Source organism: Vulpes lagopus, chromosome 11 (genome assembly GCF_018345385.1).
Source record: "Vulpes lagopus strain Blue_001 chromosome 11, ASM1834538v1, whole genome shotgun sequence".
NCBI classification, from domain to species: Eukaryota; Metazoa; Chordata; class Mammalia; order Carnivora; family Canidae; genus Vulpes; species Vulpes lagopus.
In genome coordinates, this window is record NC_054834.1 from 95239163 (window position 1) to 95256366 (window position 17204).

The window sequence follows — 17204 nt, forward strand, 5'->3', positions numbered from 1 at the left end:
GACCTGAGCTGAAGTCAGATGCTTAACCGACTGAGCCACACAGGCACTCTTCCACTTTCCCATATTCTGAGGGTAACAGAGGTGGGAAAGAAAGGGGAGACTCTACTGGGTAGTGCACAGCCTTTATGAAGGTGTGAATCTGCTTTCTCTTTTCTTTCCTTCCTCCTTCCCCTTTCTCTCTTTGAGATTCATGAAGTCCTATATTAATCTAATTCACTTATCTAATTAAGATGTGTCCTATTCCTAAGGAGGTTTCTTTTGGGCTTGGGATAGTGCTCTCAATTCAGTATGGAACCCTGGAAAATAGTGAACCTCAGGATTTCTCTTGCTCTGTTGAGACCTTAAATTCTGTGACCATAGGCAAAGCCATTTATTTTCAAGGGTTCTTTCTCAACCTTTGCCAGGGCTACTAATGAGTATGAGTAATGATCTGTCTGCTGACCTTCTTTTCCTGGTACTGCTTCTGAGAGATGAAGGTGAGGTTAGGAGCCACTCTGAGCCACATGAATCTATAGTTTCTTTCCTTGACCACTAATTCTCCATGTTTATGGACTTTTGTGGTTGCTATTGGTATAGTTCTTGCTAGCTTTTACTACTTCTTATTCATTTTGTTGGAGAAGGAACACTTTTTTTTCAGATTCATCCCATCTTCTTTATCTGGAGAATTCAGGCTTCTTAGTGAAATGGGCTGGAGTTCCTTTAGAGCAATAATCATTTCCTCTCTTAAGTCCTCCACAGAACTTAACCTAGTGATGGGTACATGTCAATATACAAAAAAGGGCTGGAGATAAAAGATATCACTTCATGTTCTATAATGGTCAATTCTAAGTATTCTGAACAACAGAGCCTGATTAGCGTTCCTAAAATACTTCTCTTGTCACACCATTCACCTGCTTTCTTTTTTTTTTTTTTTAAGATTTTATTTATTTATTCATGAGAGACAGAGATATATAGAAAGAGGCAGAGACACAGACAGAGGAGAAGCAGGCTCCATGCAGGAAGCCTGATGTGGGACTCGATCCCGGGTCCCCAGGATCATGCCCTGGGCCAAACGCAGGCACCAAACCACTGAGCCACCCAGGGATCCCCTCACCTGCATTCAAAATGTGAAACTTCCCTTTTCAATTGGGCTGGTCCATTTGCTTACTTTGGAATACATTTCATGTATTCTCAAATGCTCATGCTACCTCTTGTCTAGAACAAATAGTCTTCACTATTCAAATCCTCCTCATCCTTCATCCTTTTTTTGGGGGGGGGGGTGGGAGAGATGAGACAGTTTGAGAAATAAGCTTTGGACAGCTTCCTAATCAGAATGGAGCTTAAGGGTCCACTCTTTGGAAGAAAGGCCATTATGGAGGATAAGGCCACCAAGTAAGGAGGGAACACCATGGGAGCTGGTACCAGGAGTACCTGTGCTCAGCAAGTACTGACAGAGCCTGGAGTGATGAATGGAGCATCCACCTTAAATCCTACCTATTCCATGAAATTTTACTAACTTTTCTTACATCCTCATCTTAGGAATCCTTCCTATTCTGAAGCTCATTCCTGTGGTCCTCACCTCCTTCACTGTATGACCTCACATACTCTATATTACTTATTTATTCATTGATATATCATTCTTGATATATCTCAATTCTCCAAATAATAATAAGAACACTTATTTCAGTGAACACTTACTAAGAGTTCTAAACATTTATTTCCTTTACTACTCACAATACACATGAAGGAACTTGCTCAAGTTCACATAGCTGGAAAGAGGTAGAGTCAGGATTTGTATTCAGATTATTTGGATTCTGATGCCTATATTTACCCATTATATTAACTCTCAGTCTAATAGTAAACTTCTAATGGATATGAATTGGATCTTATATTGATTCACTTATACAAACACACACACGTATTGGGTGTGTTTATATAGGGAATATAGCTATAAAACAGATATAAACTAAGAAGACTAATGCATCACACAATCTAATAATGACAATAAAACAGATACATAAGTAATTTAAGTACATGTTAGAAAATGATAATAATATGACAGCTAATTCTTCTGTGTTATTTACTATGTGCACACATTTTACATTGTATATATTAATTTAATCCTTACAATAGCCTTTTGAGGTAGATAGTACTATTATTATTCCATTTTAAAAATGTAGAAACCAAGGCACAGAGTAACTTTCCAAGTTTAGACCACTAGTCAGTCTGTGCTCTCAATATCTAGATGACCTCTCATGACAAATGTCATAATGGAGACAAAGAAAATACTTACCAACTGTATTAAAGAACTATATGAAACAGAGTAAGAGGAATCAAATAATACATATATAAGGAAAATTCAGACCATATAATAAGAAAGATATCTTGATAACTAAACTCTGTTAGAATTCTGTAAACAGTCTAGTATTTAAATGGGTTATATAGGGCAGCTCAGGTTGCTCAGCGGTTTAGCGCCGCCTTCAGCCCAGGGTGTGATCCTGGAGATCTGGGATCGAGTCCCGCGTCAGGCTCCGGGCATGGAGCCTGCTTCTCCCTCTGCCTGTGTCTCTGCCTCTCTCATGAATAAATAAATAAATAAAATCTTAAAAAAATGGGTTATATAATAGGAAGTCATGGTGTAGCATACAGGTCCTATCTTGGATCTACAGAGAATGGTTTAGCTCAGTATTTTTAAACTAAAGGTCATGATCCTTTTAGTGAGTCATGAAATCAACTTCATTAATCTAACCAACACTTAAAATGAGAAAGAAACAAATGGAGTAGAATAGAACAAATGGAAACTACTAATGAATGTCTCACATGGTAAAACCACACAAGAAACTTTCATTCCTGTTTCATATATATATGCATATATGTACATGTACTGGTCCATAACATAAACTGTACTTCTTACTGTGGATCATACTAAAAAGCTTGAAAACCACTGGCCTAGGTGATTTAGTCATACAGATATATATATATGTGCTTATTGCTTCCTTATAAATTTCAGGGATCCCCTGAAAAATTCCTACACACTTAAACCAGGAATGGTATGAAATAAGGAACAAGGGCAGCCCTGGTGGCTCAGTGGTTTAACACCTGCCTTTGCCCCAGGGTGTGATCCTGGAGACCCAGGGTCGAGTCCTGCGTCGGGTTCCCTGCATGGAGCCTGTTTCTCCCTCTGCCTCCCTCTCTCTGTGTCTCTTGTGAATAGATAAATAAAATCTTAAAAAGAAAAAAAAAAAAGAAATAAGGAACGATTTTTCCAAGTAACTGTAATTTGCTCAATATAGACAGATCTCTGGGCCATGTCTCAAAAGCACTGTGAACATAGTTTCATGTCAGTGTCCCCCCAAATGAAAAATTGTGCTAAGTATAGTTAAAAGACTTTAAGCAGAATGTAAAATGTTTCCGTCACTGTGGAAAACAGCTTAGCAGTCCCTCAGAAGGTTAACACAGTATTATCATATGATCCTGAAATTCCATTCCAAGGAATTAACTGAAAACAAGGACTTAAAAAAGTACATGTACATGCATGTTCACAGCAGCTCTACTTACAAGAGCCAAAAGGTGGATACAGCCCAAATGTCTGGCAGTGGATGAATGGATAAACCAGTTATGGTATATAGATATATAGATATATACATATATACCATAACTGGTATATACATATGATGGGATATTATTCAGTCATAAATAGAAATGAAGTACTGACACATGCTACAATATGGATGAACCTCTAAGACATTAAGCTAAGTGAAATAGCCAGACACAAAAGGTCACATATTGTAGGATCCCTTTTATATTAAATATGCAGAAGAGGTGAATCCATGGAGCTAGAACACTGACTAGTGATTGCCAGGGGCTGGGGAACTGTAGCATGAAGATAAACTGCTTAATGTGTAGGGGACTTTACTTGGGGATTGATGGAAAGATTTTGGAAAGAGATAGAGGTACCAGTTGCACAAAATCATGAATGTAACTAATGCCACTGAAATGTTCACTTTAAAATAGTTACTTTTATGTTATGTGAAATTCACTAAATTATTTTAATTTTTATTTTTTAAAAAGACTTTATTTATTCATGAGAGACAGAGACAGAGAGAGAGAGAGAGAGAGAGAGAGAGAGAGAGAGGCAGAGACACAGGCAGAATGAGAAACAGGCTCCATGCAGGGAGCCCAACATGGGACTCAACCCCGGGTCTCCAGGATCACACCCTGGGCTGAAGGCGGCACTAAACAAGCTGAGCCACCTGGGCTGCCCAACTAAATTATTTTTAAAAAAGACTAGGGCGATGTAAATACCACTCACACAAATATACAGAATCTGGAGGGTAATTCTTTCTCAGGATATTAGAAACTGAATAAAAACAGGTACCTTTTTTCCTCAAAAAAATATTTTAAAAAGAGGGTCATATATAAATAGTACTAACTACACTAGAAGCTAAATGGAAAAATAAATTGTAGACAATTCTACATCTCTGAGAGAAAATTGACAGGTATAATAGTTTTCTAGAAACACTATTTATTTATTTATTTATTTATTTAAATTTATTTATTTAAATATTTTTTTATTCATGAGAGACACACACACACACACACACACACACACACACACAGAGGCAGAGCCACAGGCAGAGGGAGAAGCAGGCTCCATGCAGGGAGCCAGACACGGGACTCGATCCCAGGTCTCCAGGATCAGGCCCTGGGCTGAAGGCAGGCTCTAAACCGCTGAGCCACACGGGCTGCCCCTAGAAACACCTTTTAAAAGTCGAAATTCAGCAAGAGAAGAAACACTATTCTTAAATACAAAGGAGAAAATAAGGAAGTCAGAACTTTTGAACAGAACTTTGGACTTGAAGGCAGGGGAAAGTCACCCAGTCTTCTGGTTTTCAGTTTATTTATTTATTTTTTTTAAAATTTTTATTTATTTATGATAGTCACAGAGAGAGAGAGAGAGAGAGGCAGAGACACAGGCAGAGGGAGAAGCAGGCTCCATGCACTGGGAGCCCGATGTGGGATTTGATCCCGGGTCTCCAGGATCGTGCCCTGGGCCAAAGGCAGGTGCTAAACCGCTGCGCTACCCAGGGATCCCCCTGGTTTTCAGTTTAATTTACAAATCTTCTCTTTAAGAAAAAACAACCCCCCCCCAAAAAAAAACAACAAAGCAACAAAACAACAGGTGCATGAGGAGATGATAGGAAGCAAATACTTTCCTCTTCATTTGGAGAAAATGATTTTTATTATTATGAATCTGCTTTTGGAGAGAGTTCACTATAAGTATCCTGGCACAGGCTGTATAACCTTTAAGAGGAATAGGTAAGGCTGTGGAGGAGGACAGCGATCGAGACTAGATCAAAGTTTTTCAAACTTTGATTTTTTCAAACTTTGATCAAAAGAACCCTAAATATCCATGAGGCTGCTACAGTGAGGGGGATGGGTTGGGGGTGGGGGGGATGGGAGGTGGAGCAGTTGATGCCCCCAGGCCTCTATACCTACTTCATTAAGACCAGGTTTGTTTTTACCTTTTAAATATTGGGATTCCATGTTAGGACTTCACTTGGAAAAAAATTCTGCTGCTAAAGAAGAAGTTTGAAAACCACTGAACTAGATCAAAGATTCCTAAACCTGGCTGCTCAACAGAATTACTAAAAGAGCTTTTTCAAATTACAAATTCCTGGGCCATACCTCTAGACCTAGTGAAATAATAACTCCCCAAGGGATTCTTCTCCAGCAGCCCAAAGTGAGCCCACAGTGCCTCGGAGCATTGACCCAGAGGACCCTTGCTTTCCTGAGAGCCTAGACAAAATAGAAAATAAATGGGTAGGCAGGAACCTTGAACAAAAGAGCTGGTGGTAGCAGCCAGAAAAAGAACAGACGGCTAACTCACTAGACTCTAATGAAGAATTAAAAAATGGTAAATGAAGAGCTTGCCTAGGACCAGAAGTTCCTGTGGAGGTTTAATTGCCTGGCAATGATCTCACAGCCTACTCCTAACTGTCCATATTGATGATGGCAGGCAAAGTGGTCTAAATCAGCAACAGTCTGAGAAAGTATAATGTCACCCATAGGTGTAATTCAAAATTTTCTAGTAGCCATGTTTTAAAAAGCTAAATTAAATTTTAATAATATATTTTAATTCAATATATCCAAAATAATATCAACATGCAGTTCAGTATAAAAATTGCTAATATATGTTACCTTTCCTTTTTTGTACTTTTTTTTTCTTCAGCTAAGACAGAAGAGATGATTTATTGTACATGTGTTATATTCAGCCAAAAATGAAAACAGATTTATTCCTGAAAGTCACAGGTCCAGGGCAAAAGACCAAAAGGGACTGTTCTGGTATAAGCAAGGTGGGTCTCTCAAAGGTGGTCCCTGAGATCAGATGGTGATGGATGTTCTAGAACGTAGGTATGCAATCCAACAATTTGTACCAGCATCCCTGGCCTCTGGCTTTCCTTATTTCTGCTCCTGTGGCTCCTATGGGTACACAAGCTAGTGGTTTACTTGGACCTTTGCCTCATCTTTCTTCTTTTACATTTCAGCCTGCATGTTTGCTTCTTCCTCTACTTGGCTCTCATGGTACAGAGGTTTCCAAGAAGGTGGCAATAAGGTTGAGAGTGCCTGTACTAAGTCTTCAAAATGTTATAGCACATTTCAATTCAGACTAATCAGGTTTCAAGTGCTCAATAACCACATATGGCTAGTGGCCACATATTGTATAATATGGAATGAATTAATCAGTTTCCATTAGTCACTTAGGATCAAAACTTCATACCCAAATGCTTCCTTTTCCTTTATTCTACAAAAGCATCAAGATCTATTTATTTTTCTTTCAAAATCTCTCTCTCAGCACTTTCCTGCTTCTAGTTCTACCTGCTGATCTGTCTAGTTGGTTATACTGTTAACCAAATACATGCACAGCACTTAATAGCCCATGTATAATGTTATTTCTCTTCAGTGGCTCTGTAATGCTTTCCACTTCAGCTGTGAATTCAAGAATTCACACAACCTTGCCCCCACCCCCACAACTGGCCTATATCATTCCAACTTTATCACTTACAAATCTCCTCAGTCTTTATTTCAAGTAAACTATCCTGTTCATAGCCTTTTGCATACGCCTTACACTTCTTTCTGTTTTATGACTTTCTACCCACCAAGAATGCCCTTAACTCCAGCTTTGACTCTCCAAGTCATTACTTCACAAATATTTATGTGTCAGGCACTGTACCATGTACTGGAGACAGAATTTCTCCATTTAAAGAATTTTTCCTTCATATATCAGTTATATGTCAATAAAGTTGAAATTGAAAAAAGAAAAAATAAAACCTTCCAGTGCCAAAACACAGTGGTTTTGCACTGTTGAGTTGCTCTTACAAGATATATAGAATATATGCCTTTTAAGAACACATTGGGCCCTTACAGCTTGCTGCCATGTATTGTTTATTATCATTTTTTCCCTGTAAATAGCTATCTTTCCAAATAGAAGATAGATTTCCTGAAAGCACAGACTAGGGTTACACGAGTATGTTTTTCTTGGTCTTAGTAAGCAGTGGATACTGAAAACACATTTGCTGATGGACAAGTACTTGTAAAACTTGGAAGGGTCTGCAGGGCAGGAGGAAGGATCTACCTAAAAAGAGCCTCCCTTCCCACAATATGCTGGCAAGTCAGGACCAGAGGTGAGCAGGGATGGTCTGCAAGAACCCCAAAGCTGAGGAAAGCACCTGGGAAATGTCATTTTTCCAATTCTATTTGCAAAGAAATTCAGAATTAGCAATACTAGAATCAGTTGCCCTGCCTTTTGGATCTCAGTAATACTGATCAACTTTAAAAGTCCTTTCTTGGTACAAAATGAAAATAATACCACTGTTAATGTTTGTCATACATTTATAACATCAGATGTCAAAAGATAACTCACCACATGTTGTGTTCAAAAACTTTGGCTGGGTCAGTTAAAATCCTTGACCCCAGAGGGACCACTGGGTGATTACCACTTTGGTATCTATGTGGCACCTTTCTTATCCTTAGACAGGAAACAGAATTTCTCCAAATCACATTCATCCTAAACAGTACCTGGAAAGTTACAAGTGATTAATTAATCAGTATGGATTACACAGTGTATTATTTATCTAATAGCCAAAAATTGGTCCAAAAGGTTTGCAACCTGAGAAAAGACATGAAAACCAAACATTTTTAAATAAAAGGTAAGCATGATAGCTTCTGTCCTGAAGTATTTTCAGGCTAAGAGAAGGAAAATGAATATTTAGAGTGTATACCACTGCCTGACATTCTTCATAAGTCATAGCGTTGACCAACTTTGCTTTGTTTGGTATTTGTTCATTTAATTTCTAGCACACAGCCAAAGTATGTCAGCCCAGAATCTGAATTTTGTGTATTAAAACGCTTTTTAAAAGTGATTTTATTATTTTGGTTTGGGAGTTTTAAGTGAACATATTTCTTGGGAATATTTCATGACCACTCAACCAAAAGCCCAAGTACAGTAGTAGCAGAATAAGAAAACACACCTATTAAGTCTCCTTCTCTAGGCTAAGCTGAAAAATATGAAATTTAGTCAAATAATAAGTAAATGCTGAAGATATGATCCCAGCAATTCTCAATTCTTTTATTTTATTTAATTAATTAATTAATTTTAAAGATTTTATTTATTTATTCATGAGAGACAGAGAGAGAGAGAGAGAGAGAGAAGCAGGCTCCAAGCAGGGAGCCTGACATGGGACTCGATCCCGGGTCTCCAGGATCATGTCCTGGGCCGAAGGTGGCATTAAACTGCTGAGCCACCTGGGCTGCCCCCAGCAATTCTAACAACCATGTATACATATATTTGTAAGAATAGTTAGTAACACATGTGTAAAATAGATTTCCCTGTACAAAATATCTACAATCCTAGCTCAAGAGGAGAATCATCAGTTGGTTAGTCAAGTCCATCCCCAATTCTGGAAGAACAACTTAAACATTTAAAGAGTATATTACTAAAAAAAAAAAAAAAAAAAAAAGAGTATATTACTTTAATTATATACTGACAAATATGTTGGCTTACAATCCTTATGGAAAAGTATCAAAAAAAAGCTCTGAAGAGTTTACTTTTTCTAATAAAAATCCATCGTACAACTACTCAGCATTTCATCCCCATTGTTGTTCATCGTAACATTCAGCCTAATGCTGTAAGCTGCCAGGTAGAAACAGATGTTAAAAGGTATGTATACATAATGCACATTAGAGACTATCTAGGTACTATTTTCTGTAAAAATGACGTGTATTGTACATCCTTTATCAACTTACTGAAAGGCAATGGACTTTAAGGCTGTGATTTCCAAAACAAACTGCAGAATGTCAAAAACATCTCATTGTGCTTTTAAACGTAAAATTCAAGATTTTTCTTTTGGAGGAAAAAAAAAAGGCCTAGTTATACACCAAAAAGGCCATAATGGTTCCATTCAAATGTGACTAACAGTGATGAGAAACAAAACACCGAATAGCTAGTGCAGATCTCCTGTTTCTTGTTTGTTTTTCCTGCTCTGCTAAATGCAAGCTCTTTGGTGGAGGCAAATGAGATTAAATGCTCTGCCTACTACTACCTTTCCTCTGATATGCCTTTGTTCTTTTCTCCTGCTTGTGTTCCATGGAAGACTAACAAAACCCTACCTGCACAATTATTTTTAGAGCTCTCTTTCTGCAATGAATATTATTCATAAAATCTGTATGCTCAAGAGCAGAAACTGATTATACCTAGAAAGAGACAATTCATGCTCAAAAGTATAAAATGATGTATATGTTTTCCACCCAGGAAAGCCAAGTCAAAACAAAATTTTAATCTTCAAATAATCATGTGATACTTATCTCTATCTATACAGAGAAGAGGAAGACAGGGAAAAAGAAGATATGAGTTTCTCTCACCATAAACAATCAAGATTCTCCACAGGCAGCTGTTTAGGCAGCTGTTTTTCTAATTAACTCCAAAAACACCTTACCTCATTTTTAAATTATCCGTAACAGTCACATACAGCCTTGCATTGTTCTTTGTCTTTTTTGTTATATAAATGACACATTTATATAACAAATACATTATAGAAAAACACATAATAAAGTTATATAAATGTCTTCTCAACTAAATTGGCGCTTCTAAGCACCAAGTTGCTTGTGAATTAATTGTTTGATTGATAATACAAAAATGATACTCGCCTAACATAAATTTAATGAGAAGGAAACTACTTCATATTTTTCAGGGTAGCTCCTAAGATCCTTACAGTGTAGAAGAAGGAAGTGACAGAAGAGTGTGACAGGATGCAGGCAGTAATCCAGTTACACTGATTACAATTTAAAGGTGTATGCTTTATGTTATGACTATCATGTTAGCTTAATGTCTACAAGGTCATGGCTCAATTTTGTGATGGGAAAAGAAGAGATAGGCAGGGTCAACCCCAAATAGAATTCTGGTAAAGAAAGTTGATTTCTGCCACAGATATTATTTGATATTTGCCATAAGTTACTATTTGCATAATGAAACTGTATAAATAAGTAGGTTTTTTTATTTGAAATAAAGAAGTAATGCTAAAAATATTCCATTCACCCAGAAGAAGACAGAAAAGGAAGCACAGAGAAACTAAAAATGAACAGGACAGTTAGAAAACAAATACTAGGATGGCATATTTAAACCCAACTATATAAGTAATTACATTAAATGTAAATGAGTTGAATTAAAAGACACAGACTGTCAATTTATATGAAAAAGCAAGACCTAGTCATATACTGTCTATAAGAGAAGCACTTTAAAACAAAGAGATATGAAACAAATGCAGCATGAGAAAACTGATGGAGCTATATTAATAGTGTTAAAAACAAAACCACAGGCCCAAAAGGGTGTTGCTTAGGTTAAGACCCCAAGTCAGTAGAACACGACTTAATATCTAACCTAACTGCAGTTTTAACCCCCCAGGAATGTAACCTTTAACCAGTCAACATGAGAATTTCCTGGTTTGCACTAGGGACTGACCTTTCAGTTCCTCTTAAGGAGGGCAACCTTGCCTACAACAATGGATTCTTTGCTAATAATTTTCTTTTTTCCACTCCCTCTTTACCTTTAAAAAACTTTTCCTTTCTGTAGCCCCCTGGAGCTCTTCTCTACTCGTTTGATGGGATGCTGCCCAATTTGTGAATTAGTTAACAAAGCCAACTAGATCTTTAAACTTTGAGGTAGCCCCGGTGGCGGTGGTGCAGCGGTTTGGCTCCGCCGGCAGCCCAGGGTGTGATCCTGGAGACCCTGGATTGAGTCCCACGTCAGGCTCTCTGTATGATGCCTGCTTCTCCCTCTGCCTGTGTCTCTGCCTCTCTCTCTGTCTCTATAAATAAATAAAATCTTAAAAAAAAAAAAAAAAACAAAACTTTAAAAATTAAAAAAAAAAATTTACTCAGTTGGGGCAGCCCTGGTAGCTCAACAGTTTAGCGCTGCCTTCAGCCCAGGGCCTGATCCTGGAGACCCAGGATCGAGTCCCATGTCAGGCTCCCTGCATGTGTCCCTCTGTCTGTGTCTCTGCCTCTCTCTGTGTCTCTCGTGAATAAATAAATAAAATCTTTAAAAAAATAAATAAATAAAAATAAAGTGCTTCTCTTATAGGAGCATAATGTTGGCTCTTGCTTTTTTATCTAAACTTTAAGAGTATCTAGAAAGTTCCTAAATATTTAGAAATCAAGCAAAACACTTCTAAATAATCTATAGGTCAGACTTATATGAGTTAGTAAATCTTAAGGTAAATTAGAAAATATGTTGAACTAAGTAACAATGAAATCTTAAACTATCAAAATTTATGGGAAGCAGCTAGAGCAATGTTTAGAGGAAACTGATAGATTTAAATGTTTCTTTCAGAAAAGAAGAAAGATCTCAAATCAATGATCCAGTTTCAATCTTAAGAAGCTAGAAAAATAGGGGCACCTGGGTGGCTCAGTCGGTTAAGTGTCTGCCTTTGGCTCAGGTCATGATCCTAGGGTCCTAGTATCAAGCCCTGCTTTGGGCTCCCTGCTCAGAGGGAAACCTGCTTCTCCCCCTCCTCTCTGCTCATGCTCTCTCTCTCTCTCGCTATCTCTGTTGTTATCTCTGTCTCTTTCACCCAAATAAATAACATCTTAAGAAAAAAAGAAGCTAGAAAAATTGTAAATGGAATGCAAAGTAAGTAGAAAGAAGGAAATAACAGAAACTAAAGGCAGAAATAAATGAAATAGAAAATGGACAAAACAGGGAAAAATCAAAGCCAAAGCTGATTCTCTGAAAAGATTAATAAAACTAATAAGCCTCTGGCAAGACTGGTATCAAATACTCGTGTTTCAGAAAAAACAAACTTCTAATAACAGGAAAAAAAGAGGAGACATCACCACAGACCCTACAGACATTGAAAAGCTAATAAGGAGGTATTGTGAAAAATTTTATTTCATTTATTAGAAGGGATAAATGCCATCAAAACCAATTTACCAATAATTACTTACGAAAACAGCACAAGAAAAAAATTCAAATAGTCCTAAATTTATTAAATAAGTTAAACTTGTAATTAAAAGCATAACAGACATCACACCCATTAGGATGGCTACTACTTAAAAAAAAAAATGTATTGGTGAGGATGTAGAAAAATTAGAACCATTGTGCATTGCTGGATGAAATGTAAAATGGTGCAGGTGCTGTGGAAAAGAGTCTGACAATTCCCCAAAATAGTAAACATGGAATTACCATGCAATTCAGCAATTCTTCTTCTGGATATATATCCAAAATAAGTAAAAGGAGGGACATGAAGAGATATTTGCATACCATGTTTATAGCAACATTATTCACAATCGACAAAAGGTGGAAGCAACCTGAATGTCCACTAAAAGATAAGTAAACAAAATGACATATATGTAATATGGAATATTATTCAACCTTTAAAAAGAGGGGAATTTTGACACATGCTACAACATGGATGAGCCTTGAAGACATTATGCTAAGTGAAATAAGCCAATCATAAAAGGAAAAATGTTGTATCATTCTTCCTGTATGAAGTTCTAGAGTAGTCACAAATTTATAGAGGCAGAAAATAGAAGGTGGTAGGCTGCCAGGAAAGGAGAATGGGAAGTTAAATGTTTAATGGGTACAGAGCTTTCGTTGGGGAAAACGAAAATGTTCTAGAGATGGATAGTTGTGATATTTATTTAAAAATGTGAATATACTTAATGCCACTGAACTATATACTTGAAAAAGGCTAAAATGGTAAATTTTATGTATATTTCACAATAAAAATGAAATAAATAAAAAAACCTGCCTACAAAGAAAACTGCAAGCCCCAATGGCTTCACTAGTGAATATCAAACACTTAAGGAAGAAATAACACTCATCTTACAGAAAAGAGAAAAGAGAACACTTATCATTTTGTTTCATAAGGCCAACATAACCCAGATAAGTAGTAAAATTGTATGATGTAAAGGTAATGAATATTGACCAGATGGTCACAATGCAGTTTTTCCTAATAGGCTTCTCATTATAGTTTCAAGTTAACAAGTGTTTGTCAGAAATAAAACTGGAGGATATCTAAAAGGGAGAAACCTAGGTAAGAGTCTTCTAGGCATGTTTTAGTGTGCTTTAATTGCTAAGGCTGATATTTAGTTCGAGTTCCTTCAGTTCAAAGCAAAGAAAAATGAAGGTAACAAAAAATCTCCACAAATCCTTATTTGGTATTTGGAAAGTTTTTATTTACTGTTGGAAGCACCCAAAGAGTTTTGTGGTCCTCATCCTTCATCTAACTTAGCTCAGACTAATTCTACCATTTCAAATTCCAGTCCATACAATCAAATAGTATTTCTTTCTCTTTTTCTTTCTTTCTTTCTTTCTTTCTTTCTTTCTTTCTTTCTTTCTTTCTTTCTTTCTTTCTTTCTTTCTTCCTTCCTTCCTTCCTTCCTTCCTTCCTTCCTTCCTTCCTTTCTTTCTTTTTTAAGATTTTATTTATTTATTCATGAGAGACACAGAGAGAGAGAGGCAGAGACACAGGCAGAGGGAGAGGCAGGCTCCATGCAGGGAGCCTGAGACCCAGGATCACACCCTGGGCTGCAGGCAGCACTAAACCACTGCGCCACCAGGGCTGCCCTCAAATGGTATTTCTTTTACTTACTTTGCTTATAGCTTCCCAACTGCAGCTCATCATCCTATAGTGGTTCTTCTTATCAAGTCCTGTCAAGGTCAAAATGAAACAGAATGAGCATGACTTTAGGACAATGGCCCTCTGAGATTTCAATGCCATGACTCGGTCATGAATAATTAATTGGCTACAAAAAAATCACAAAGGAAGAGATTCAGAAAGGAACTGAAGCTCATACAAATATCAGAGTGACAGAATTTCATTATCAATAACATTTACTATATTTATTAATTCTAAGTATACAGAAGTATGCCATGAAATACAGACAGATTTCCTACTAGCTTAGATATAGCTAAGTGTGCCCCTATTTTAGAATGTGAAAAAAAGCGCAAATATACATAATGAGTCAGGTTCCACATACAGTATGACAAGCTGAGGAGAAGATGGTTTTAATACTACTTTTCTGGGCTCATCATTACCACCACAGTGTGCGTAGCAAAAGAAGCAGCCCTTGGTATAGGAGGTTGCCTTATGAGGAAGAGATCTCTGTTGTATCTTCAAATTTTGGCTAGATGCTTTGCTTTCTACTAAAATGGATTATCTTTTCACAATGATTCACCTATCTGTCTTACCATACCAACAAAATATACCATGTTCTACCAGAATATGTACAAGGATATTTCACATTACAAATATGAAAAAATGTTTAAGTAACTACAAATCTAATTTTTGCAGGATAATAGTTTTAAGTATATTTTAAATAAAAAGGATAATTTCAGTTGAAGGAAATACTTCATACCAAATTTTGAAAACTGAAAAAGTCTTTAAAGAAGAAAAAGCCCAATCCCAATTTATCTTTCATATAAATCTCAACTAACAAAGAAGTCAAGTATTAGCCATGTGTGAGGCCCTATTTTTTTTTTTCTTCATTTCAGGGTGAGGACAAAGGGAAAGGGAGAAGAGAATCCTAAGTCAGCTCCATGCCCAGCACAGAGCACCACATGGGGCTCTATGTCACAACCCTGAATTCATGACCTGAGCTGAAATCAAGAGTCAGACGCTTAAATGACTGCACCACCCGGGTGCTCCTGTGAGGCCCTATTCTAAGCACTTTACAAGTATTATCTTTTTTTTTTTTTTTTTTAGTATTATCTTATTTAACCTTGATTTCCCTATAAAGGGGTACTATTTTTATACCCACATTACAGAGGAAAAATCCATACAGGCTGACATAAACTAACATGCTTAAGGTCACTCAACCCACAACTGATGATACTTTAATTTGAAACCAATCAGTCTACCTGGAGAGTTCACACTCTACCTTTTTTCTTTAGCTTTCTTTTTACATCTTTGTTATTCACATACATACAATTCATCCATTTGCCTTCCATTTTTGTACACCACACATACAAGAAGGCTCATAGCACTGATTCTGTAGTCTTGGCTGAAGTTGCTAATTTGCTGTAACTCCTTAAAGGAGACCAAGAATTCTTTCTCTCCCTTCACCCCCTTCATTTTTCTTCTCTTGGACCTTAATTAAATAGCAAGCAATGCCAATGGGAGTCAATAGTCCCCAGATTTAGGAAAGCATAGTTATTTTTTCTGGTATTCGAATCTCAAGAGACAGACAACGTGCTCTTGCATCACCTAAATAATGGAACATTTTATTTAATACTGGTCTTCTACTTCTACATAGCTAAGGAGTAAAAGCAAAAAAGGACTTACTTCCATTCTACTATCCTGAGCTTGATCCTAAGACTCCTTTTTCACTGGGCAGCCCGGGTGGTTCAGTGGTTTAGCGCTGCCCTCAGCCCAGGGCCTGATCCTAGGGACCCAGGATCGAGTCCCATGTCAGGATCCCTGCATGGAGCCTGTTTCTCCCTCTGCCTGTGTCTCTGCCTCTCTCTCTCTCTCTCTCTCTCTCTCTCTCTCGCTCTCTCTCTCTCTGTGTGTGTGTGTGTGTGTCCCCCTCATGAATAAACAAAATCTTTTTTTTTTTTTAAAAAAAAGACTGCTTTTTCACATCTCAATACTACTAGAAGAGCACCAAAGAACAAGAGCAAGTAGTACTGTTGTTTGTGTGAGTCTATAACAATTATCCTTGGAGCAGTCAGCTGGCTCTGAGCAAAAACTATTTATTTGGCTCCCCAAGAATGATTCCCAGTTGTCTCAGCTCACTGAAATCTCAGGGAAAGAAACCACTGTTAATCACACACTAAATGTCTGCTCTTCATTTAAAAGTTAACTCCCCTTTGATGTTTCCTAGGTTCTGAGCATCTTTTAAATAAATAAATTTGTGAGACATTTGTGTTTTTATCTTTGTAACTGTTTAGCTTTTCTTCTCAGCTGGAAGCTGGTACAAAGGTTTCATTCAGAGGAACAAACATCATCTAGGTAAAACTGCACTAACATTACCTGAGAGGCTAGCATTAATGAGAGCAAATTAAAGTGCTATTGTTATACTGTTTTTGGATAGTGAAAGCCTACAGGTAAGAAACACTTAAGTATCAACTACACTGCAGTGAAGACTGAAACTTCAATTAACCCTGGCAATTTCGGAGAACTCCAAGGGTGACCATCTGTGAGGCAAACAGCTCAGAAAACGCATACATCTTGTTTTCATCTTTCTTTGGATGATTATAATTTCAGGGTATAAATAAGGCTATTAGCAAGAACAGAACAACAACAATAATTACAGTAAGTATTTGCAGAGCACTTTGATCACACTATGACATCGGTCACTCGGCAGCTTCAAAATGGAAAGCTCATGCTTAGTGTCTGCTCACCATGACCACCCATAAAGGTGGCCACACCATGTACTCACTAGAGGCTATTGGGACTCACGAGTTATTTCTTTAAGGATTTCATGTCAACCCATCTCAAAGCAGCCTCAATCCTAAATATCTGAAGGATATACTATTCTAACTACTCTGGAAGTTGTTTCCAAAATCATGATGCTGGATTAGAATGAAATCTGTTCTACTTCATCCACCTGGCATTTCACATTTGTGTGCACTGTAGTAACTTCTGGAGGCATTAATCAGATTTGGTGCGCAGAGAAAGAGTACTAAGTTACATGCATACTTTATTTTTTTTTTTTTAAGATTT

The 17204-nt window shown here is 37.2% G+C and overlaps 1 protein-coding gene across 10 annotated transcripts in view; it reads right to left on the reverse strand.

Annotated features, from left to right (window-relative positions):
* METTL8 (methyltransferase 8, methylcytidine) overlaps window positions 1-17204 on the reverse strand; it is an 87983-nt gene that overhangs the window by 42337 nt on the left and 28442 nt on the right. For 8 of the 10 annotated variants that reach the window (XR_005982744.1, XR_005982742.1, XR_005982743.1 and 5 more), the window contains 2 exons: window positions 14130-14188; window positions 7904-8058 (listed from right to left, as the gene is read on the reverse strand). The exons of 1 other annotated variant lie outside the window; for it this stretch is intronic. Coding sequence is in view for 4 of the 9 variants with exons in the window: in XM_041722925.1 (XP_041578859.1) it covers window positions 7904-8058; window positions 14130-14162 (188 nt within the window). In the remaining 5 variants the exon portion in view is untranslated. The remainder of the gene's footprint in view (window positions 1-7903; window positions 8059-14129; window positions 14189-17204) is intronic. One more of the 10 variants, XM_041722928.1, reaches the window with a different exon arrangement.